The 22,542-nt window shown below is 49.3% G+C and overlaps 1 protein-coding gene across 2 annotated transcripts; it reads right to left on the bottom strand.

Moving 5' to 3' along the window:
* Positions 1-832: 832 nt before the first annotated feature.
* prr36b (proline rich 36b) lies at positions 833-20,590 on the bottom strand. Of its 2 annotated transcripts, XM_052048763.1 has the most exons (6): positions 20,274-20,590; positions 15,817-16,016; positions 10,427-11,099; positions 10,049-10,127; positions 6,095-6,315; positions 833-5,492 (listed from the first exon to the last, which is right to left on the bottom strand). In XM_052048763.1, exons 3-6 carry the CDS (start codon positions 11,028-11,030, stop codon positions 1,822-1,824), a joined length of 4,575 nt encoding a protein of 1,524 aa, XP_051904723.1. In that variant the 5' UTR covers positions 11,031-11,099; positions 15,817-16,016; positions 20,274-20,590; the 3' UTR covers positions 833-1,821. The 2 variants fall into 2 exon arrangements, with proteins under 2 accessions (XP_051904723.1, XP_051904722.1); XM_052048762.1 differs by lacking the exon at positions 15,817-16,016.
* Positions 20,591-22,542: the final 1,952 nt, after the last annotated feature.

Raw genomic sequence — 22,542 nt, 5'->3', positions numbered from 1 at the left:
GGCACGGGAAAAGGCATGAATGGCGACAGCAACTTTCAGAGGCATCCGTGTGGGCTTGCGCCAGGGGGGGAAATTTCTTGGTGCGAGCTAACGACACAAAAGCATGAAGACGACGTGTCCTTGCTGTGAGGATGTGGATCTTTTTTTTAAAATTTTTTTTTTCATTTTTGTTCTTTTCTAAACGTGGACAAACCGTGCCAAGCCTATTTCCTGTTTTGCAATTTTTCTTTCTTTTATTTAGTTTTTTTAAAATTGCACTCCAAGAGTACCAAATGTTTCTGTTCCATGGAAAAAAAAAAAAAAGATTTTTACTGAGGCCATTAAATCAGTCATGAGAGTGGTTTTCTTGGAGTTTGGATCTTCAAAAAGCTGAGGGCGGAATAGTTTTGCCGAATAACAAAATCTAGTGTCCAGCTGGTGCCCAAAAGAGGAGCTTTTGCGTGCGACTATCAAACCAAAAGCAACCCCGCCAGTGACTTGCCCCACGGAAAAAGTACGTTGAACCAGAAGGTGGCAAAATTGTCCACGTTGCCAACCCGTTTGGAAAGCTCCACAGAGCACCTAACGAGTGAGCGCCACCCCGCCAGAGATGAGGTCTGAATGTGATGTCGGCGTTGACAGGTCATGTCAAAAAGGCATGAACATGCTTGGAGGAAGGGTAACCTCTGCATTCTTTCATTTGACAAAATTCCATTTTGCATCACTTCCTGTTTGTGCCATGGGAAAATAAATAACGTGCTGACAAACAAATACGCAGTGACTGAAACACAAGGGTCGTCATTTGCTGGAAGACAGAGGAAAAAAAAAAAAAAAAAAAAAGAAACGGGAACAATGCCTTGCAATGATGTTTTAATGGAATTTTGAAAGACAACCTCGTGTGAACTATTAATTTATGAAGAGATTGAGAGCAGAATTCCTTGAACGGTATCAGATAGTGTTACACGGTCTTTTTTGCTAGGTAAACATGCAATATATCGTTGGAAGAGTTAACCAAGCGTCCACTATGGGTGTGAAGCTGCGAGAGAGATGATGAGCAATTCAGGGTCGAATCATAAACAACAGACTAGTTCGCCTTTTCGGTGACACGACGGATGCGCTAGCTGCGGTTTGTCATCGAGCCACTGAAAATCCAAAGCCAGAAATACTGTCGGCAACTGCGTGTTCTACGCGTCAGCAATCTATGCAAACAAAAGAACCGGACACGGTTAAAAAGGTCAACCTTAATCAACGGCAATCTACGACTTCCATACCTACCTTGACACATCTGTAAAAAGCGTTAATAAACTAGCCTTGATATGGACGGAACAAAAAAACCAAATCTTAAAGAGCGCGGCGCACGCAAATATCACTACGGTGCTGCTGAACGCTGAGGGTATATACACAAAATCGGGAGGTTCGGGGTAGACGGAAACAAACAAAAAAACAAAAACATTGACATTTGATAGGTAAAAACAGCAGGATAAATACAGTCCCATTGGTTCCTTCTGTTTTTGTTGTCGTTTTCGTTTAAAAGTTCAGTCACGTTGGATCAATGCGTCCGTACCCTTCAACCGAACATTCGACTAGAAAATGATCTTAGTTCTTGCACATTGGCTAAGTTGCAGCCGTAGACTTAAAAGCGTGGCCGTAACAGTGAAGGAGCCTTCATTTCAAAATCGCTACAGTCAACATTTTCATCTTCCTAATATCTTGCTCTCCTTTTGTTTTCTTCTAAGCTATCTAACCCAACTGGAGCGAAGACAAACACTAGGTAAAGGGGGGGAAGGTTGCGGGGAAAAGGTGCATTCCAGGGGCAGGGGCGGGGGAGTACTTGCGAGGGGCTTATACATTACCTTCCAGATAATCAGTCTTATCACATATGGTGGAGTAGTAGGATGGCTGGTTCTCATCCGTATTTGCGGATTCCACAGGCCCGCGGTGGAGACTTGCCTCCAACGGATCCACCTCCTGGAGGTGCTGTGCGGTCAGCTCACCCCCGAGCATGTAGTGGCGCTCATCCAGACCGGGCTGCTTATCTTCCGGAAAATTCAAGGGCATCAGGTCCACAGGTCGGCCCAGGAGGTCCTCGGCCTGGGCGGCGGCGGCGGGAGGCGGCGAGGTCAGCTCCTTGATGAGTGACGGGTCCTTGGCCTCCTCCGGTAGCTGCTCCTCATTTTCCAGGGAGAAGATGCCGGGGCTCTTTCCGCAGCTCTCGGCCGTGGAGTGGGCGTTCGAGTTGGACGTGGTGCAGTCGAAGCCGTAGGACGCCACGGAATTTGCCGACTGGGGGGTGGTCTCGCCTTCGTCCTCCTCACCCTCTCCTGCTGCCGTTTCTCTGACCTCCTCATCCTCATCCAGAGCGGACAAATTGCACGTCAGGGTCGGGCTTTCGAATGCAGCGCTTTCATCCGCGGTCGCGGGCGCATCGGCTTCATTCATCTGCATCTCCCCCTCTGTGTCGCTGGCCTCATCGACGGAGGTAGTAGGCGACGACGGGGCGGATGCCGGAGCGGTTGGGGGTCCCGTTCCCAGGACCTCATCGGCCGGCAGCGTCTCCGCCTCTTCCTCTTCTCCGTCGCCTTTCTCCAGGTGAATCCCCAGATCCTGCTCCAGGTCAGGCTGGAGTGACGCAGGAACCGGAGTGTGCTGTTTGTCCGAGCGGGATTCCACCCCCGAACTGCTGTCGTAGTCCCGTAGTTCTTCCGGCGTGCTCGTCTCGCTGCCGCTGCGGGCGGCCGGTGCTGTGCCACTCAGACCGCTAGACTGGGACAGGCCGACAGCGGCGGGAGCAAGCGTATTTGGAGTATCTTCAGGGACGGAGGCGTCCGGCCCATGTAGGGACCGCTGTCGCTCAGAGTCTTGCCCCGAGAGAGGAGCCAAAAAAGGGGAGCTGCTGCTGTCCCAACCGGTTCGGGCAGGGGACTGCGTGGGGCTTTCGGACTCTCCCGCGCCGTGATCCGAGATCGGGCTGGGGGAGGAGACGGAGCGCAAGGAAGCCGGCTGAGGCTGAGCCCAGGTATCGGAAAAAGGGTTGGTCTGACCCCAGGAGGTGGTAGGTGGGAGAACGGATGGCGAATGGCCGCGATTGAGGTTGTCTAAACGCGCCTCCTGGTGAAAGTCGTCGTCTTCTGCGTTCTCGCAGCTTTCCGCGACTCCGTCACTGTGCATTTCGACATCTTCATCCTCTTCGTCCTCATCTTGTTCTCGCTGCCGGAACACGTGATGATGTTCCTCCGCTCTCTCCGAACTTAAATCCATGTCATCCACACGTTCGTCCTCTTCGTCGTCTTCTTCATTGGCTAAGGTTTCCACATTGGGAGAGCCCATGAAGTTACCGTCACCTTCGGAGCCACGGAGGCTGGAGTCGATCAAGGCGTCCGAGCTCTGAGTACCTTCCAGTATGGCCGTGTGCTGGGTGCTGCTGAAGTCGGAAATGCCCTGCTGTCGGCTGCTGGTGCAACTGCTGACATCCTCCGAGTCCATCCCCGACAGCAAGTCGTCGCAGTGCCAGCCGGCAGACGCGCCGAAAGCCGAAGGTCTGATCTGGAACTCCTCCGAGGGCTGAGACGTGCTCGTATCAGTGATCATGGAGGAGAGATGATGGCCCAACCTCCTCTGCTCCTCATCTTCTTCATCTTCATCCTCCTCGTCTTCATTTATTTCTTCATCCGCCTTTCCCGCCGCAACTTCCTTTTCATGGGGCGACGGCGTGTGCCCGGAAGTAAAATCCTCCACGGTCGAGGCACCCAAAAACGGAGGCTGCGCCATCGCATAGAAGGCCTCTGCGGAAGGAGCAGCGGAAGTCATCAGATTCTCTTCCTCATCTTCTTCATCTCTCCTCGTCTGCCATTCATCGTCCTGGTCATTGCGCTCCCCCGTCGGGAAGCTCATCATACCGTGAGGCACCTGGGGGTCAATATCACGTGGCTCCAGGGTCTGGTCCACATCCGGTCGGATGTGCATGCTCAGCAGATCGGAGGGATCCTGAAATTCTCTGATCTGAGAAACAGGGACCGGTGGCGAACAGGGAGGAGACATGACTGTAGTTCCTAGGGAAGGAACCGAGTCACTTGCAGACTGATCAAATTTGAAAGGGTCATTTTGTGCTGGCTGTTGAAAATCGTGACTGAACGCGGCTCCCTGGCGTGGCTCCTCTGTGGGCTGACGGAATGTTTCCTCAGGGACCTCGGGAGACATTTGGCATGCATGAAGCTGAGGTTGTTCTTCCACAGGCTCTGGTGTCAACTCTCGCAGGGGCTCGGGTTCTGATTCAAGAAGGCTTTCAACGTTTGCATCTTGTACTGGTTCCGGTGGGAGATCCTGAAGGACTTCCGGCGTCGGTTCTCGCAAGGGTTCCGGGGTGGCTTCCCGCCTCGTTTCCGGTTCGATTTCTTGTTGAATTTCTGGTGTTAGTGCACTTGCTTGTTCTGGTGACGGCTCTGGAGTGGGATCTGAAGTTATTTCTTGCAGAAGTTCTGGACTTGAATCTCGTTCGGGTTCTGGTGTGAGCGCTCGGAGGGGCTGTGGTGTGATCTCGAGCGCATGTTCTGGTGTTGGTTCTCGAACAGCATCCGGTGTAAACTCTCCCATAGGCTCCGGTGACGAGTCTCTGAGAGGTTCTGGTGATTGTTCTCGTTGGGATTCTGGCGTTAGTTCTCGGACAGGCTGTGGTGTAGGTTCTCGAATGGATTCTGCTGATGGTTGTAGAATAGGTTCCGGTGTAGGTTCTCGTATAAATTCTGGTGTAGGTTGCAATACCATCTCTGGTGTTTGTTCTCTGACAGGCACCGGAGAGGGTTCTCGTATAAATTCTGGTGTGGGTTCTCTGATAAATTCTGGTGTTGGCTCTGGTATGGGCTCTGGTGATGGCTCTCTCATGGGTTCTCCTGCAGTTTCTCGTATGGGTTCTTGCCTTGGTTCTGGTATTTTTTCTTGTTGAATTTCCGGTGTTTGTTCATATGCTTGTTCTGTTGACGGCTCCAGAGTGGGCTCTGAAATGATCCCTTGTACCGCAAAGGCTGACGGGATCGTAGGAGGCATTTGCTCTGCAGTTGCGCTTTGAGATGCCACCAAGGCCACCTCTGCAGGTGATTGGGACTCATTTGACCCTACAATGGTAGCTGCCGCACTCGCTATTGCTGCAGCAGCAGCAACAGCAGCAGCAATTTCCCCTCCAGTTTCAGCAGCTTCTTCTGCTTTGGGTCCACGTTTCACAGGCGTTGGGGTGCTGCTGCCCACAGTCTTCTTGGCGCTAGTATTCTTGCTCGCCACGGTTTTGGAGGCCGGTGTCTTGGCGACATCCTTGGAAGGTGTGGACTTATTCTCTTGTGTTTTGGAACGGTTCGGTGCCTTTGCGTCTGCAACTTTACTTACAGATGGCTTTTTGGCTAGACTGTCCGATTTTGAAGCTGGTTTAGGCGCCTCGGATCTTGTTGATTTCAGAGTTGCAGAGGGTCGGCTGAGTGGAGAGTCTGCAGACTTTTTGGCTGCCGGGGTGGCAGATTTGGTAACATCTAGTGGGGAAAAAAAAACAACCCACAGATAATTCATTCATTCATTCATCTTCCTAATCGCTTGATCCTCACTAGGGTCGCGGGGGGGTGCTGGAGCCTATCCCAGCTGTCTCCGGGCAGTAGGCGGGGGACACCCTGAATCGGTTGCCAGCCAATCGCAGGGCACACAGAGACGAACAACCATTCACATTCACACTCACACCTAGGGACAATTTAGAGTGTTCAATCAGCCTGCCATGCATATTTTTGGAACGTGGGAGGAAACCGGAGCACCCGGAGAAAACCCACGCAGGCCCGGGGAGAACATGCAAACTCCACACAGGGAGGCCGGAGCTGGAATCGAACCCGGTACCTCTGCACTGTGAAGCCCACGTGCTAACCATTGGTCTACCGGGCCGCCCCCCACAGATAATATTACAATAATACAATATAATATATATATGTATAATGAAAATACCACCACATAAAAAGGAACAACAAATAGGGAAGAAAAAAAATCCATCCCTTTTCTTGTACCAGGTCATGGGGTGCTGAAGCCTACGTGCTCTGAACTGGTTCAAAGCGGATGCAGTTTACAGATTGTACTTTTGAGTGCAGCGTACCTTTTTTTGCAGGGGTTGTGTTTCGAGATGTTTGAGATGCAGGAGTTTTGACAGCAGAGGGAGTAGATGAGGCCGATTTGGTTGCAACACTGTTGGCACCGGTAGCGGAGGTTTTCGGGGTGGCTGGTTTGGATGTGGCGGCGGGGCTCTTGGTTGCGATGGTGGAGGGCGGTCGAGTTGAGCCTGTGGTAGGACGGGATGCGGTTGTGCCGGTTGAGGGTCTGCAGAAAAAAAAAAGTGAAATATGTAAGTAGCATAGAGGTGAGGAACATGGATCCAATGTGTTTCAGACTGGGGTCAGAAGGGAATCTTTAACGATGTTTCACTGCAAGTGAAACGGGAACGCTGAAGAAACTGTGAAAATAGGAAAAGTGCAATTCCAGAAAACAACAATGGTAAAAACTTTCCACCTCAGAGGCGATGGCTAGACTATAATTAGTTTGATTAGATTAGCGTTGATTTAGCGGCGACCGTAAAATGACCTTATCCGACACAGATGTGGCATCAGCCCCAATCCTTGCGTAAGCAGTTTAAGGAAATTGATCTTAACCCGAAAACTACTCTCTGCGGGACTTACAGAAGTAAATAAACCTCCTCGTCTCCTTCTCAACTCAGTTCAGTGCATCGAGCTCACTTAGGCATTTTGTAAATACTCTCCTCTCTTCTCTCTCAACTACAAGTTCGTGAGGAATCATTAAGTGGGACAGGAAGTGAATGACGATGTACCCCAGAGAGGCATCTACCCTCCCCTCGGTCTCTGGACAGGATATTCATCCCATGTTGAAGTGACACGTGAGGCAGTTACGCATCAGCCTGCATGCTTGGCTTGCCTGCTTGGCCCCGAAGCGGACTGCGTGCCGGGTCTGAGCAAAGTAACCTACATCGAGTCGCCCTGACAAGGCGATGGTGCGCCGTCGTCATGGGTACATGCTACACTAACCGCCGCTTTCTAAATTAAGACTTGAGTTACCGCTGACAGAACGAGAACAGTGGGGAAAAAAGGAAGATGGCTGGGGCCACGTTAATCTTTCATAGTGAATGGATTCGGAAATAAATAAATGAAATGGAAAAACTTCTCAGTGCAAGCACTGTGCACTGGAACAAGGTTTTGGAGACACGAAATAAGACCGGAATCAATCGGCAGTCCCGAAACCGGGATGTAGTAGAAGCACAATGTTGTGTTTTGAAATTTACACGCTGATTTCCCCCCCCCCCCCCTCACTAAATCGTTGCGACAAGAAAAAAAAAACGGATACTCAATGATATAAACTCTTTCAAATGTATTTGAATTTTCAATGAGATGAGTTTGCCGTGCCGTTCGTGTTTTATTTGGGGTGGTTTAAAAAGTCGAAAAGCAGGCCAACATCAGACCCTTGCAAAAAAATAAGACCCATCCGGAAGTCTAAAAGCCTTGTTTCAGGTCCCCGGCATTCACTTGCAAAATCGCCGCAGCGCTTTACTCCCTCAAATAAAGTCATTGATTGGCAATACAAATCAGCTATTTCGACGCCTGATGAGGGATTTTTGCAGGCAGAATATTCAAGGCCAGTGCTCATGATCGACTGGCTCCTCAAAGGAAAAGGGATCATCTGAAATGGCACGGCCACTTTCGAGAACGCTGGAGAAGAACCAGTTGACTGAAAGAGAAATAAGAGCAGGCGTGTGGACGGGGGAAATATTCCACTGATGACGTTATCTCTGTGCCTTGTTCCTGCGAATGAAACGGAGCATTGAGCACAAGCTGAAAAATCTGTGACAGTATTTCCGACCGAAATCTATTTTGCGATTATGTTTCCCCAATGTTTGGCAACGGAAAACGGAGCTCCATTGATCATTTCACGATTTTAGGCTCCCATTCGTTCTGTGATCACGCTTGCTTTCAGCTGAATGACACAGAAGGCCTGACGTCGTTCTGAAAGGAGGTCACTCGGCCTCAGTATATGAAATTCAAAAAAAAAAAAGAACAGCTGTTACTTTGCTTCCTTCATTTTCACCACAGTGCATTCGAGCTTGAGTAAATGTTAAACTGGGATCCCACAAAGGCACCGCAGATGCAAAATCAGATGACTCATGCGGCCGGTTGCTACGGGCACACCGCGAGAAGCAAGCAAGAAGTTTGCTTGAGGAGTAATGAGAACGCTAGCTCTGTCGCAAATACAAATGTACTCAATTATTGCAGCTGAAAAGAAAAAAAAAAAAAAGGTGAGCTGTGGGAGAACACGGCCGCCCGCTGGGGGCTGATTTGTTCCCCCTTCGGCCACCAGCTAGTTTAAGATTTGAAGAAAGGAATTCCGCATCAAAAGGAGCGAAGCGAGCGCGCAGACATTTTCCCCGCGGCGAAGGCAACGGACAAAACCCGCGGCTCCTAACAACATTGCTGTCATATTAAAAAGAAATGAATCGATGATCATTTGGAAGCAGAAATATCGAGGCGGGATCTTCACCCTGAAGCTTCGCGCAAGATGCAATCATGCGAATGAGGGCACTTTGGGGATTTTATTGTCAAAATGATCCCGGCCCTCCAAATGAGATCATGACTGTTGTTTTCCCTCCGCTTCCATTTCTCTGCAGGTGTCCTGACGAAACAATGGCGACGGGTGGTTAAACTCGGTCACGCTGGTAAACATTGCGAGCGCGCCGCCGCCGTTGACAACAGGAGTGCCCCCCCCCCTCCCCGCCCGAAGGGCACAAACAAGCCGACATGCAAGCCGTGCCATACATTAGCATGACAACAAAAGATAAAAGGAGTGAGTGCATTATTCAACAAGATGTCCTTAAACTTGTTGCGATGTGTTGTCCTCTTGTTGGCCCAACAGCACTTGGTAAGTCGCAAAGCTAAACTAATCCCTGCCGGAGCTATTAGGCTTGAGACAATCTCACGCGGTTCGGGTCAAAGAGTTCACGGTCAAATGTAAGTAAGAACCGCGATTGGCTTTCTTCATGAGCAGCGGCGCCAAAAATTGAAAAGGTTGATTTGAACGGACCGACAGCGGGGGAAAAAGGTCTCATATTGGTCATGAGAATGAACCCCCCCCCCCACCCCCACAACGCTCTTTTCCATTTCCCCCTCCCATCGCTTACCACTCTCCCCATTTGCTAATAAGGTCTGCGGTTGGCCCTGGTTCAAATCCGGGCAACCCAACGCCGCCTTGCTCAGTCATCGGCCGCACCCAAAGCAGGACCGCTGATTTACGGCGTCGGGGCCCAAGTAAGCTGACGACCGCACGCATTTACTGTCAGACCATGACATCGGCGGCAATTTGTTAGATGGGCTCAATTAAATTGGCTGCAAACATTTACTATCCCAGAGGGACCATCAATGAGAAAAAAACGACCCTGACTAATGAGAGCACGGGCGGCCGAGCGGATGGCAGCAAAATAAAAGCAGGACTGAAACCAACTTGGGCCCGGGTTGCCCGCCCCTTACGTTCGAGATCGAGGCAATGCCCTTGTTGTATCCTTGAATGTACTCAGAGGCTCGTATTTTTCTCAGCCACACGTACGGTACATCGGAACCGCCGCTTTCCTCCACCGGTGACTTCTTTGGCTCCCTCTCCATCCAATATGCACGAAAACCGGGATACGACGCACTGAGCCAGGCATGTACGCTGCCATTTTTTGTTTGGCTTCGCTGTGCGGTATCTGCGGGGAAAGCAGACTCCTGCGCACGTAACACATGTCGCTGCACTCCCATCTCCCTTTCATTCCGTTACATGACAGAGTAGCACACTGGCTGATGAGCATATGCTGGGCAGTGACATTCGGCTCCCACCATGAAGGCTTGAGCTGCACGTCTATACAGAAGACACTCAGAGATAGATCACCCGAGCCCCACTTCCATCAAGAAAAAGAAACCCGGTGTTTGTGCCACTTTAAATCAGGCAGGAGCAAGAGCTCACCTATATAGACCGTCTATGCGGCTTTTAGCTGACATTCATATCACGTCATACCGACCTGGTCTTGGAAAGGGGAGGCTTATCGGTCTTGAGTGCAGTGGTGGACTTTGTGGAAGTTGCGGTGGCAGGCTTCGGAGCTGTAGCGCAGGAACGTAGCGAAAATGGGAAGGTGACAACAGAGGAGAGATTATGAGGAGGGTGAAGAACAATGTACGGTACAGTACGCGATGTAGGTCAGACACATTTCTTTTCATCTGTCATCAGGATTAAGGGCAAATGCGGCGCTCACTCTTGCATGCCTAATTTGTGTACTGAATCCATCTCGTGTGTGTGTGAATGCGTCGCATTTTCCATTTGCAGCCCGTTGTGCAAAAAAACGTCAGCCGTATTCTACATCTTGACGGAAAATGGTTTCACGTGTGAGGTTTTTACCAACCTGGGGGCTTTTTCGCAGCGGCGGCCGCGCCGGTTTTAACGCCGTTCACCGTTGCGGACGTCGTCGCCTTCTTAATGGCCGCGGCTCCCACGGCAGACTTTGCACCTTGAGTGGCAGACGATGCCGTTTTTCTTTCGGTTACTTTGGCCGTGTTCCGAGGGGCCGGGACGCCGGCCGTTGGTTTCTTGGGTGCCGCGGAGGTCGGAGTGCTCTTTTTCTCAAGGGCAGGCGCGGTCTTCTTTGTCACGCCGTTGCTCTGAGGCTTGGACAAGCCATTGGATAGGCGGCCAGCCGAGGTCGTGCTGAGCCGCGAGCCGGGTGCGCTCTTCGTCACGTTGGTCGCGCTGGGTTTTGTTTTCTGCGCGGTCTTGGTCGCGGTCTTGGCTTTGGGGTCCCCCGAGATTTTGTTACTGGTCTTGGCAGATGAGGATTCCTTGGGCTTTTCCGGCCCGGGCGGAACCGCATCTTTGGGTCGCTGGGCCGCTTCCTCCGCCGCTCCCTGACTGGGCTGCTGCCCCGTGACCGGGCATAACTCATTGACTGGATTCGATTCTAAAGTTTCCATTGGCTCCAGTGCTGCAGTAATAACCCCATCTGGTTTCATCTCCTCTTCTAGAGAAGTGGTCTGTCCAGGTCTAATCGGATTGCCCAAGATCTGGACGCAGGTCTCAGTCTGCAGAGACAAACAGGGTGGTGGGAGGGGGTTAGTTTAAAAACAGCAAGACCAGACTAGCTTAAAAGAAGAAGACGAAGCTCTGGCGCACTCATAGCTGTAATGCACGCTTCGTCCACGAAGAGTAGCCCATTTCTCGCCAACAATTCACACTTTATATCAGCCAATAATGCTTGTCCACACAAAATGATGGGGTAAGAAAAGTCTGCGCTGAGCGTAAGTGGGCCAATAAATCGGGAGTCGCGCGAACAACTGAGGACAAGCGACAGGATGTGAAGCATATGAGGGCAGATAAAGGGCAAGCGTCTGTGATAAAAGCTGTCATATATTGTCAGCATCAATGTCACGACTGTTTTTCATTTCGTTTCATGAGCCGCTATACACTGGGGTGGGTTGCGCTCTGAGGGAACGGAAGTCACGAGGTGGGAAGGCGAGCAGGAAACATTTCCAAACGGGGGACGCGGACTTGGCTTTTGGTCGTGAGGCAACCATGAAGGCAAAAGCTGAGGCCAACCCCAGGAGGATGTTTGGCCTGGGGAGCATGGGAACAAAGAGGCGGGTGGGAAAGAGAAACAAAGAGGAGGAAAAAAAAAGAAAGAAAGAGCTCATGACGGGATGGTATTTGTTAGCCTAACTCTAAAATCCAGACATGTTTCGTCATCCTACTTTCCACTGACCTCAACTTGCGTGGTTCAAAGTCAGCGTCCTATTTCGGGAAAGCGTCACATCATCATCATCATCCCGGTGCCTCATACTTTTTTCTCTCTGTCCTTCGTCAGTCGCCCCTTACGCACGTTCCAAACTAAGTACCATGTAATTAGCAGACTCGTGTAGCAAACTTCACTTTTACATTTTGCATTTTGCCTCCTACCCCATTTTCCTGACCACCCCCGCCGCCACCACCACAACAAGCCTTCTCACACCACCCATTTTGGCTTTGCACAGATGGCCGCAGCAGCTGAGCAAGGTCAGAAGGGGAGAGGGGGGAAAAAAAAAAAAAAAAACGGAATCCCAACTACAGCGTGCAAAGTCATCTCCACTTCAATCACAACCTGAGAAGTTGAGAAATAAGAAAGGGGATGTCTGCGAGAGAAGTTCCATGTGCCCAGCCCTTCATCGCGGGGGCATTTTCAATGCCGTCAAAGCAATAAATTTGAATGGGAAGGTTACAAATCAGCTGGTGTGAGGAAATGGAACTTAAGAGAAAATAAAATTGGACAGACTCTCCCCACCAAGATCGCTTGGATCGGAGCTAAAAACCAAATCCAAGCACCAGACGAAGAGCCACAACGGGAAACAGTTGAAGTAAAACTAAATATTTATGAACAACCGACTGATTTCGCGGGGGGGGGGGAATCTGGATTCACACACAGATTGACAAGTCACAACACTTCTGTGAGACAGATGAGCCATCACTGCTTGTGAAAGTCACATCAGTCACTCCCCCCCCACACCCCCCCTCACCGCTACCATCATAAACGCCGCGCTGATAAAAATCCATAAATGTATAACATTCACAAGTTCATACATGAAATGTCTCGTCTTTGTAGTTGAGACAATTGAATCTAGGTTGAAAAGAATTTGCAAGTCATTCTATTCTGCTTTTACTTGTGTTTTGCAAAACATTCCAACTTCAACGGAAAGTCCAAGTCGAAGGTTCAGAAGTGAGACGAGATGTGCTCATGATATGCTTCCAAACGAACGACTCATTTCCGACTGTGAACTGAGGAAGCTTGGAAACGGGCAAGCAAATCTTGCTCACAGTCTGGTTTGGAATCTCAGCGTGGCCTTCTGGATGAAACTTGATTTAAAAAAAAAAAAAAAAAAAAAGTCTGTCTGCGATTGGAATTCCGAGTCGTGAAACCAGGCACCTCGGCAGCTCCTGTCAACGGTTGCATTATCCTGACCACACGTGCGCATGCGCGCTCACAAATGACTCACGTGCAATAATATCTGGAGTGACGACTTCCTAAATTGTTTTCTTCCCTGTTTTGGCGAGAGAAAAGCAGAAGAAAACACGGAGCAGTAAAGAATAAAACGTCGCCTTCTCCTCTCAAGTCGTCTTATTTCTTCAGAATTGCTTCTGCAGTCATTTTGCCCGGGTGTGCGCGGCCTTGTCATAAATACTCGCGCGGGGCCTCCGAATAGCCTCCCACAATAAATTTCTGGCGAGCCTCAACGATGAGCCACAGACACGGAAAGCCACCCACCCAAATGCTGAAGAACCAAACCCAAAAATGTCATTCCAGATTTGAATAGAACTGGAATTGCAAGCGTGGGAATGATCGTTTCGACACCTTCGGGTAGTGATTTTGGTTTTGTATTTTCAGGGCACCCGATGTTTACTTACGTCGTCATGGCTGCACTTAGTTAGCGCTCAACCTAAGCTAATCGTGAGCAAGGCAGCAACGCAAGGCGAGATCATCCCTTCCTAATACCTGCGCTGGGTCATCAACAAAACACGTGTGTGTGTGTGTGTGTGTGTGTGTGTGTGTGTAGAGTGCTTCAGTAGGCACCGTCAATAACTGGAAGCCATCCAGCTCTGCATAGGGACCGAAGCTTTTCTGGATGTCTAGACACAAACACACAGTTGTTGAATAATCAGGTCATCAGCATATTGAATCACCTTCGCTCGACATGCCCGACTTATGTGAGAAAAGGACCAACGAGGCATGTTTTACGAGAAAGACAGCATGGATGCTTTGAGCGAATTGTAAAAGGCTGGCCAAATCTGAACGCAAGCCGAGGTTGACTTTTTGTGAGCGAGAGTTGCATCCATTTTGCTCTCCGACTGCAGCACGTATCCGCCCGCATCTGCACTTAAACTTTGCAGGTCGGAAAGTGGAGAGATGCTTCCTCGGGGTAAAAAAAAAAAGGCGAAAACAAAGCACGAGCCCTCTCGTCGCCTCACTTTGTCCAACCGGCCGTCCGTGGGCAAGTATGAATTGTGTGAGTAGAAATCCAACCCTGCCTTTCACAACGCACAACTGTGTACACGCACACAAATGCATTCTGTGGGCCGCCTTCTATCCCCGGGGCCTACTCCAAATAGTCATCAAAGAGAGGGATTGTGGGGGAAGGAAGAAGCAACGGTGGGGGTGGCGTCGGCAAGATGGCAGAAAAGATGCAAAAGAAAGTACGTGATGTTGCTGATGCGGCTTTTTGCTCAATGTATCGCGGAGATGAAAAGTGTCCGCAAACCTGCGGACACTTTTCCTCTCTCTTCCTCTCTCTTAAAAAAAACATGGCGCACAGGGCATGAGTCACTTTCATAGCGCGATAAGATTGGTGGGTAAAAGTTTTTAAGTTTAACCTTCCCAATTTTTTTTATATCACACACACCAAAAAAACCACCATGTGCTGATTATTTACATCCACTGTTAAAGCTTGATGGAATTATTTCGGACAATGACCCAATGAAAAAGGTTTCATCAATAAGACGGCCAGCGGGAACATGCGTGCTGAGGTCTGTTTTGGGGTGGGGGGACATGGTTAATGAGCGTTTGGTGACCTTTGACCCTGTAATTGATGTGTTTTTATCTCGCGCTCAGCCAACACAAGATGCTCAGCTGCGGCGTTTCATGTCTGACCTGTTTAAAAGCATGACACAACAATGGTCGCGTTTGTAAAGCAAAGCCGTAGCAAACGTCTGCGCAACAAATGCACTATTTGTGTCATTTGTGTTTTTACTTCCAGTTTGATCGTATTTGGAATTTTAAATGCTCACAATATATATATCACACACTTTCCGAATCATTCAAAATGTGAATCAGAACACTTCCCAACCGGCGGCGTGCCCTATCGCAGCGTGTATGAATTTACCGCCGTATTTTCTCGGGTGTTGAAATATTGCGAAATCGACACCACATTTGCACTTTGTTTACATTTCGATTGGGAAAATCAATATCGCGTGCAATAAAAGCGCAGACGTTTCGAAGCACCCGTCACAAATATATGGTTCAAAAATTATTTTGCGTATTGTCAAAAAGATCGTCACGGCAAATGTGCTTGAAATTTTGAAGCTTTGTTGCCCGTTCCGACTTTTCACAGTGTCATGAATAATAGACTGTTGGCTTGCTTAGAGCAAAAAAACGCAAACGGGCCAAGAGGCTGATTCAAGAGGCCTCACCCGTGTGTGCGGCTCTGTGCGTCTGCACTGTCTCTTTACAAGGAAAGTCATTCCTCTTTGAGGGGAGTGCAACAAAGTCGGATTCAGCCCCTCGCAGGGGGGGCGGATAAGGGGGGTGAATGTCAGAATCGAGACGCCACATCCTGGCATGGGGCCGGAGATTGTCCATTCAATTGCCAGCCAAACACAACCGCAGACGCGGCCAACTACCTATGCCGGTTAATAAACTCACTAAAGGTGCACTATGCGTGACGACTTTTACGACAATCTTCCAAAAAATAGATCCGTGGAAGGATCGGTTGTGGCGAAATGGCGAGCATGAAAGATACTGAGCTGCCTGCATCAACGGAACACTTATCAGAGCATAAACATTCTCCAAACACCCCCGACTTGAGGTCAGGAAACCGCCTCTGTCCCTCACACACATTCCAAACAAAGCAGGCTGCTCCGAATTGTCAGTAGGAGGGCTGAGCGAGCAGAGAGCTTCAGGACGAGATCCCCCCCACCCCCCCTCGTCCCCATTACATGACATCGCATGGCAAATTATACCTAAACTCCACATCAAAAAAAAATGAAACACACACTAACCTTGCACAGACTGGCGAGTTCAGAAGAAACACGGTTGCAAGTCTCCTGCCCTAATTGTCACCGCCAACTGAAGTCATGGACGGTCAATCACTTTGCAGTACGTTCACAGTCTGGGAAAGTGCGGAGACCTTGGATGAGCTCAAAAGCATCGCCGTGAGGAACAACAAGCGGCGTGGCGTCTCCTTGTTTACTTCAAACGTCTGAAAGAGAGCAGCAGGTTGCGTGACAGGCACCCTGGTTCACAGATACGGTTGGAGCGATTAGAAAGGCTGGTGCTAATCCTCAGGACTCACTGGACTTTCACTCCCAAGATGCCCTTGAATGCTTTTCGATAAGGTGAGATGTCGCGCGACGTCAAATCGACACATTTGGAAGATGTTCGTACATATATCTAGCAAATGTCGCTCATTATGTTTGGCGGGTAGATTTTGAACGGAGTCTCCTGGATAAACAATCCAACCTGTCAAACGCAGTTATTCCCTTGTTGCCGTCGCACTGAAAGAGAGATGTGCGCCCCCTAGGGGACGGGCAGATTAACACACGACAGAGCGCGTTAACCCCCGGACAAAGAGAGATGCCGATCTTGTACAGTCGCCCTCAACTATCCTCAAAACAGTGCCGGGGCAAAAGGGGTAAAGAGTGCCGATGGGGACACGGATGACGTAAGGGGGGGGGGGGACACGTTTTGATAGTTGTGAACTCGCCGTGGCCCAGAAATAACACAATGCCGCGGTGGCCGAGAGGTTCGGGCTCAGTCAGACGCTCAACAAAAGAGGCTCGAGCGAGACACAGTCCCCGGCGAGCGGCCACAAACGAGGCTGCGGCCACGTCGGCCCCGATTACAGCCTGGCCGGCGCCCGCCGCCTACCGAGACTTTCAGGGACAGTTCAGAGCTTAACGGTGTGGATATTGAATCCCACGAGAGAAAGCGGGTGGGGGAGTCTGGCCAGCAGCTCCGTAGACAAAGTGCATTAGTGGGCAGGTGTTCCTCTGATGCTTTTAACCTTTCCCCTTGGAGATAAGGAAAATGGCAGGGACACTTTTTAAGTCGGCGCATTGTATCGAGAGAATCCAGCAACAGGCAAAACCCGGGCTAATTTGTAACTTGAAGAGCTTGTGGATCAGCTCCATAATGGGCTGTCTGCCCACAAACAGGCTTCTCTCTGGGGGTAAATGAGATCAGCCAAGCCCGGGACCAGCTGGTGGCTTGGATCGCTGACACAAGATAGAACAGAATCTCTCCCACACACACACACACACACACGTACGACGGAAGAGGTAAGACCAAAGCATCTGGACAGGGTGGCAGAAATGCACCCATGAGGCTTCGGCACTCTGCCTTTTTGCACAGCACACGGACGCACACCGGGCCAAGTCTAAGTGGAACAACTGTGTCCATAAGAGGATTATGACCCGTTTGAAATGGAACAAGACACGTTCCAGATGGAATCTGATCCTTTGCGGGGGGAAGACAAACAACGTGAAGAGTCGACCAGACACACCGCGCTCACCAGAGGGAGGACAACTCTCGACGAAAGCGACCGCGTGTTCAGCTTGCAACGATTCATCTCTAAACTACTCTTGGACCGAGCCACATGCCGTTGCAAGCAGTCGGGTCAAAAACATCGGACATAAACGCGGCACGATAGCCGCTCGACCAGACCGGCGACTTGACAACGGAGATAGCAATGTGCGCAAGAGCCGGTGGAACGTCATCAACTGACAAACTTCCTGCAACTCTTGTGGCATTATTTTTCATTTATGTATTCATAGCAGCCAAATGTGACAGAAAAAAAGGGATTGTTGCCCGTCGTCCACCCACGAATGGCATTCAGAATATCCAAACGTAGCGAATTATTGCAGCTGCCGGTTTGGCGTAGCCCGTCAGAAACAGTTTGGGAGAATCAGACATTTCCGCCCATTGAATCATCGTCTTGCTGAAGCTCCGGCTTTGTTGCCGTTGTTGTTACCGTGGCTAAACTCGGAGCTCCAGCATAACATTTGACGACGCCCAGGGCAGGGATCACGAGTTCTGGATGAAAAAAAAAGACGGACGACCAGAGGCACAGGCTTGCCCTTGTCACAATTGAGATTTCGAGAACTGCGGGGGGATTTCATTGTGAGTCACACATTCAGCCAACACCAGTCCTGAGGCAAAGGGCGGGCTGACTCACAAGTCTATTAATGCGACAAAGAACAAACATCTCCCCTCTTGGCTTGAGAGGCCAGCTGGGAGCAAAACGGCTCATTAAATTCCAAACGCCCCAAAAACACAAGCTTCTTTACGAAAATGACAAGATCGTTATTGAGCTAAAAATAATGGCCCGTGTCGGGTTTTTTTGGACATCATTCATTTTTTTAATTTGCCCTTTATCATTTTGTCAAGTCACCTCACTAACCTCTGTAAAATCTTTCAATTATTTATTCGTTTCTTGTAGGTACTAAGCAGAATTTGCACAGATTTTCATGAAACTTCCCCCCGCCCCCTTCTATTTTGAGTGCGATCCAACCCAGATGAATTTGCAGCGACGTGAATTTTTATTTCTCCACTTTATGACATTTTTTGTTCATTTTTCCGCCAATATTGGTATCTGCATAGATATCTACAAAGTTGTACATTTTGCTGCCTACGCAAATGAGGACTGTTCAACTGCGCTGAAGGCCTACGCCCATTTGAGTGTCACCGGGGGGGCTTATTTTCCCCTCCTTACAATTACAGACTCTTTCAACCCTGTTACAATTCTTCTCAACAGGGTGCACAACTGCACATCTGTTGGTGACAAGGGAAGCAGCGACGCAGGCTGGTAAACATACACCGGCGATACCGGAGGAGCTATACAATTACTACAATCAAGTCTGAACTACACGAAGGAAGTCATAAAATATCCTTGGCCAAAAAGATGTCATTTGACGAGATACAAATTGAATTTGTTCCGTAACGCGAATCAGTTGAATCTCAAATCATGGCGGAAAAATTCACAAAAGCCAGGTCTCTAGGACAGACAGTCGTCGCTGGTCAGACTGTTGTTTACAGGTTTAGGTGGGAATATTTATATTACCGGTATTTTCTTTTCAATCCAATTTGATCCTTTTGAACCCATTTATCCCCCCCAAACCAAATGAAAGAATCTAATAAACGTAAAGCATGGCTTCTAAGGGCATCTTCATTCAATTCCATGTGATTGCATTAGGCTGCGGTCTGTGTGCCCTGCCTTCTCCGTCCTCCATTTCCCTGCCACGCCACCGACCAACACTGTGAGTCAGCCGTTCTCTCATCCATGGGGGCGGACAAGACGATGTCGTTTCCCACCTCCGATTTAAGAGTCGTGGAGTGTCTCCAAGCCCTTTGTGGCTGAACCTTGAAAGTGCTTTTATTAGTCAAGCTAAGATGCCTTTTACTTTGATTGATGCCAATACCTCAACATCACACCAACAGCCATCCACGCCCATTGTGGCCACTAAACGTCTCCATCACCTCAAAGGGAAAATGACAGCATTATGGAATGGTCAGTAATATTTTCTGATGATTGCCTGTTGTTAAATGCTTTTGGTAAGGCAGCCATCTCTCCGCCCCATTGTTCAGGTTGGGGGAGTGGGGGGGTGTAATGTGCCTTGTTGCGCTCACTCACCAAGTGAGTGTGTTAAGGAGCAGCTCTCAGCCCCGACAGCCATAACTCCTCAAGCACAATAGCTGATCACTTTTCGGGGTGACATTAATCAGCCCTGATAACATGCCAGCCTAATAAGTGCTAGCCACCCCTTTCTTGGATACATTTCAGCCCTTAACAAGTGTCTCCAAGGTGAATTATTCATCGACCGGGCTTTAAGTGCCCTTGAGCGAATGCGCGTAAAAAGTTGATTTTTATTTTTGCCGTAAAAAAAACAGGATTGTCATTTCCCTCTCGAAATGACACACGAACATTTCTCCGTACTCACCCAGCACCCCCAGAACAATGGGCATCCGCCACATGGGGAAGGGGGAGATGAGGAAGCGGGGGTGAATGGAAAAACACCGATAAATCTTGATGTGGAATGTAAGAGCACACAATCTAAAAAAAGGCTGATCATTTGGCAAAAGCTAGACCGTACATCTGATTTAGCATACTTTCACCGGTGCGGTGGCGGGCTATTCCAGCTTCCACGCTGCCTGCCACCGCCCCACCGACCGGTTTCCATCCATTCCGAATGTAAACTAGCCTATGAATAGCATATAGACACACGTAGGAATACATATTCATCAAGAAAAATACTGACATTTTCATCATGACATGTCACGATTCAGACAAACTGTTGAGTAGCGGGCTTTTACCGACGGCAAAGACAATAATGCGAGACGCCCGTTCTTAGAGCCGAAAGGGCGTTCAAGTAAGCGATGTCTGGTTAAAATCGACGTCAATGAGCCAAACGAGAAACGAATCTACGCTAGTGTGTTTGCTCAATTTCAATGTCGCGCTTACCGGTCAGTGCAGCGGCGAGCTAGCAAAATCCTCCCCAGCTACGCCCTGTGTTAGCCGGTTCGCGCCGACTGGGTCCTCGATCGCGCCGGGTCCTCAAAGAGAAAGTGAAGATGAGGCGCAGGCGGGGAAAAGGGAAGACTCGTAGAGCGGAGGCTATGACTTCAAGTCGAGATTCTAAATAAGAAACTTCTTGGTCTCAAGCGCCGTTTTTTTTCTCCCAAGTGATGCTTGTGTTCGCTGGGAGGAAGAAAGACACCGAGTGACGCTTCATTAAGCGCGCGCGCGCACACACACACACGCTCACAGACCGCTGAAGCGATGGATGGACAGGCGAAGGCGAGGAATGCCTTCAAATGCTACTTGAACGTCGGAAAACTGACAATTCACCAAACGACGAGCGAAAGACGCGGCTTGTTCTAGTCATAGATTAAACATTTCTTTTCTTTACCAGCAGCTGCACCCATTTATTGTTGTGTTACATATACACATTGAAAGGCACCGTGGAATTATGCTCCACGTTCTCAGAATACAGTCTGACGAAAGTGGGTTTTTTTTGTTGCTGTCGTTGTTAGTTTATTTTTAGTAACAATTTGCATCGAGTCAATCAAAATGGCACTCACTTGTTTGATTTCACAATTGAAAACAACTGATGTAATGTAAAGGATTGCAACAAGATAATGACAACCCACCGAGAAGAGAATATTACGAATATCCCCTGAAGGCATCATTCAACAGACAGCGCGCCACGCCGAAATTGAAAGGCGTGAATAGCGAATAGCAGGGGGACAACTGCTTTTTCTAAACACAGCCAATCACCTCCCTATCTGAGGGATTATTCAAATTGCAGATGATGTCATCTCTCGCAAGTCACCCTATCTCTTGCCAGAGTTTCTCTTAGTTTGTTCCCTCCTTCTAGGCCCCCCAAGATCCCCTTTCTCTCCAAAACCTTTTCTTCCTTTCTTCACGGATGAATGCGTGCACACACCCACACACGCACGCCCGCATGCACAGAGACCAGAGACAAACACCCACGCCTTTCACGCTGCATTGCAAGATTGTTATCTGTCTATAAACCTGTTTGTGGCATGTATTATATTTCGAGTCTTCCTCGTCTTTTTCCCATATAAGGAATGGGAATGATAAAACTCGCCAAATCTTCATATGTAAGTGCAATAAATCCATTTTGTGTGGAAATTGAAGGTAACGTGGCATCCCCGACTCGAAACGTGGAACACCTGTTGACCCAATCAGCCAAAGCAAACAGAGCGGTATTAGTGGTGGCAAAATCAATAGAAGGAGCACCCGTGTTTTGGTCAACTTGTGTATAATTAGACACTGGCGGGCTTTGTTTCACAGCTGACACGCTTTTGTTTCTTCATCAAAATGGGGCTTTTCATCATAGACCGGGCGGGCATGCCGCCTGTCTGACTGTCTGCTGTGCTGTTGCTCAGCTCCCAGCCAGGCGGGATGAGCCAGGCTTTTGTGTCCTTCTCTACTATGGATGGGCGGCCATGCTTTTGTGTCCAGAATGAGAAGTTTTACTCTGAAGCTGTACCAAACTCTGACATTTTGAGATGATGAACAGGATGTGCAAGAATACGCTCCATCATCACGTCACAAAGAAGGCACGCTCGGTTACCAAAGTACAGCAGAAACCGGTGTCCCGCGCCTCGTCTACACATCAATTTGCAATTCTATTCTTTTTCAGCGTGATCAACTGCGAAGCTTCCAACGTGTGAAGCTAATTTCTGACACTTTGTTGGGCTCTCTGAAAGTCCTTTATAGATGTTCATGCAATGTTTTCTTTCGGTTCTTCGGCTGTCCGTGAACCTCAGACTACTCTCCATCATGTTCGAGGCGAGTGCATCATAGCAATTAGAAAGCTTTTGGGCAGTATCTGCTGTTTAGCTACGCTTAACTTGCTTTTAACAATGAATGGACCCATTCAAATGACATCCTATGGCTTTTTGGAAAACAGCTGATCATATCGTACACGGGAAGGGGTGCTTATAGAGAGGCAAAGGAAACCCTGAAGAGGGTGGGGATTCCGGGAAGCTCCGAATGCACGGTTGCTTGATGCTGATGGGACGTATTGGCATGGCCCACAGAAGCCCAACAAAGAGGGGAAGTTGTCCCCCCCCCCACCCCCCCTCACAAGCAGTTGCATGCAGCAATGGAGACAGGAAAAGGCCGGGCTGTGTACCCGACTCCATAGCTTCCGTGTTATTTATCTCGTTGTTTTGACCTGACCATGTACTGTCCAGCTGCT

Source organism: Hippocampus zosterae, chromosome 17, assembly GCF_025434085.1.
Source record: "Hippocampus zosterae strain Florida chromosome 17, ASM2543408v3, whole genome shotgun sequence".
In the NCBI taxonomy this organism is placed as follows: domain Eukaryota; kingdom Metazoa; phylum Chordata; class Actinopteri; order Syngnathiformes; family Syngnathidae; genus Hippocampus; species Hippocampus zosterae.
This window is presented reverse-complemented; position numbering and strand designations above follow the sequence as displayed.

Bases quoted from the DNA above. Each gene is read 5' to 3' on its own strand.
- prr36b (XM_052048763.1), bottom strand. From the start codon at position 11,030: ATGAAACCAGATGGGGTTATTACTGCAGCACTGGAGCCAATGGAAACT. The intron at 10,128-10,426 runs GTTGGTAAAAAC...CCTGCGCTACAG, and splicing joins CGCTGCGAAAAAGCCCCCAG to CTCCGAAGCCTGCCACCGCA. The intron at 5,493-6,094 runs GTACGCTGCACT...TTTCCCCACTAG, and splicing joins CACAACCCCTGCAAAAAAAG to ATGTTACCAAATCTGCCACC.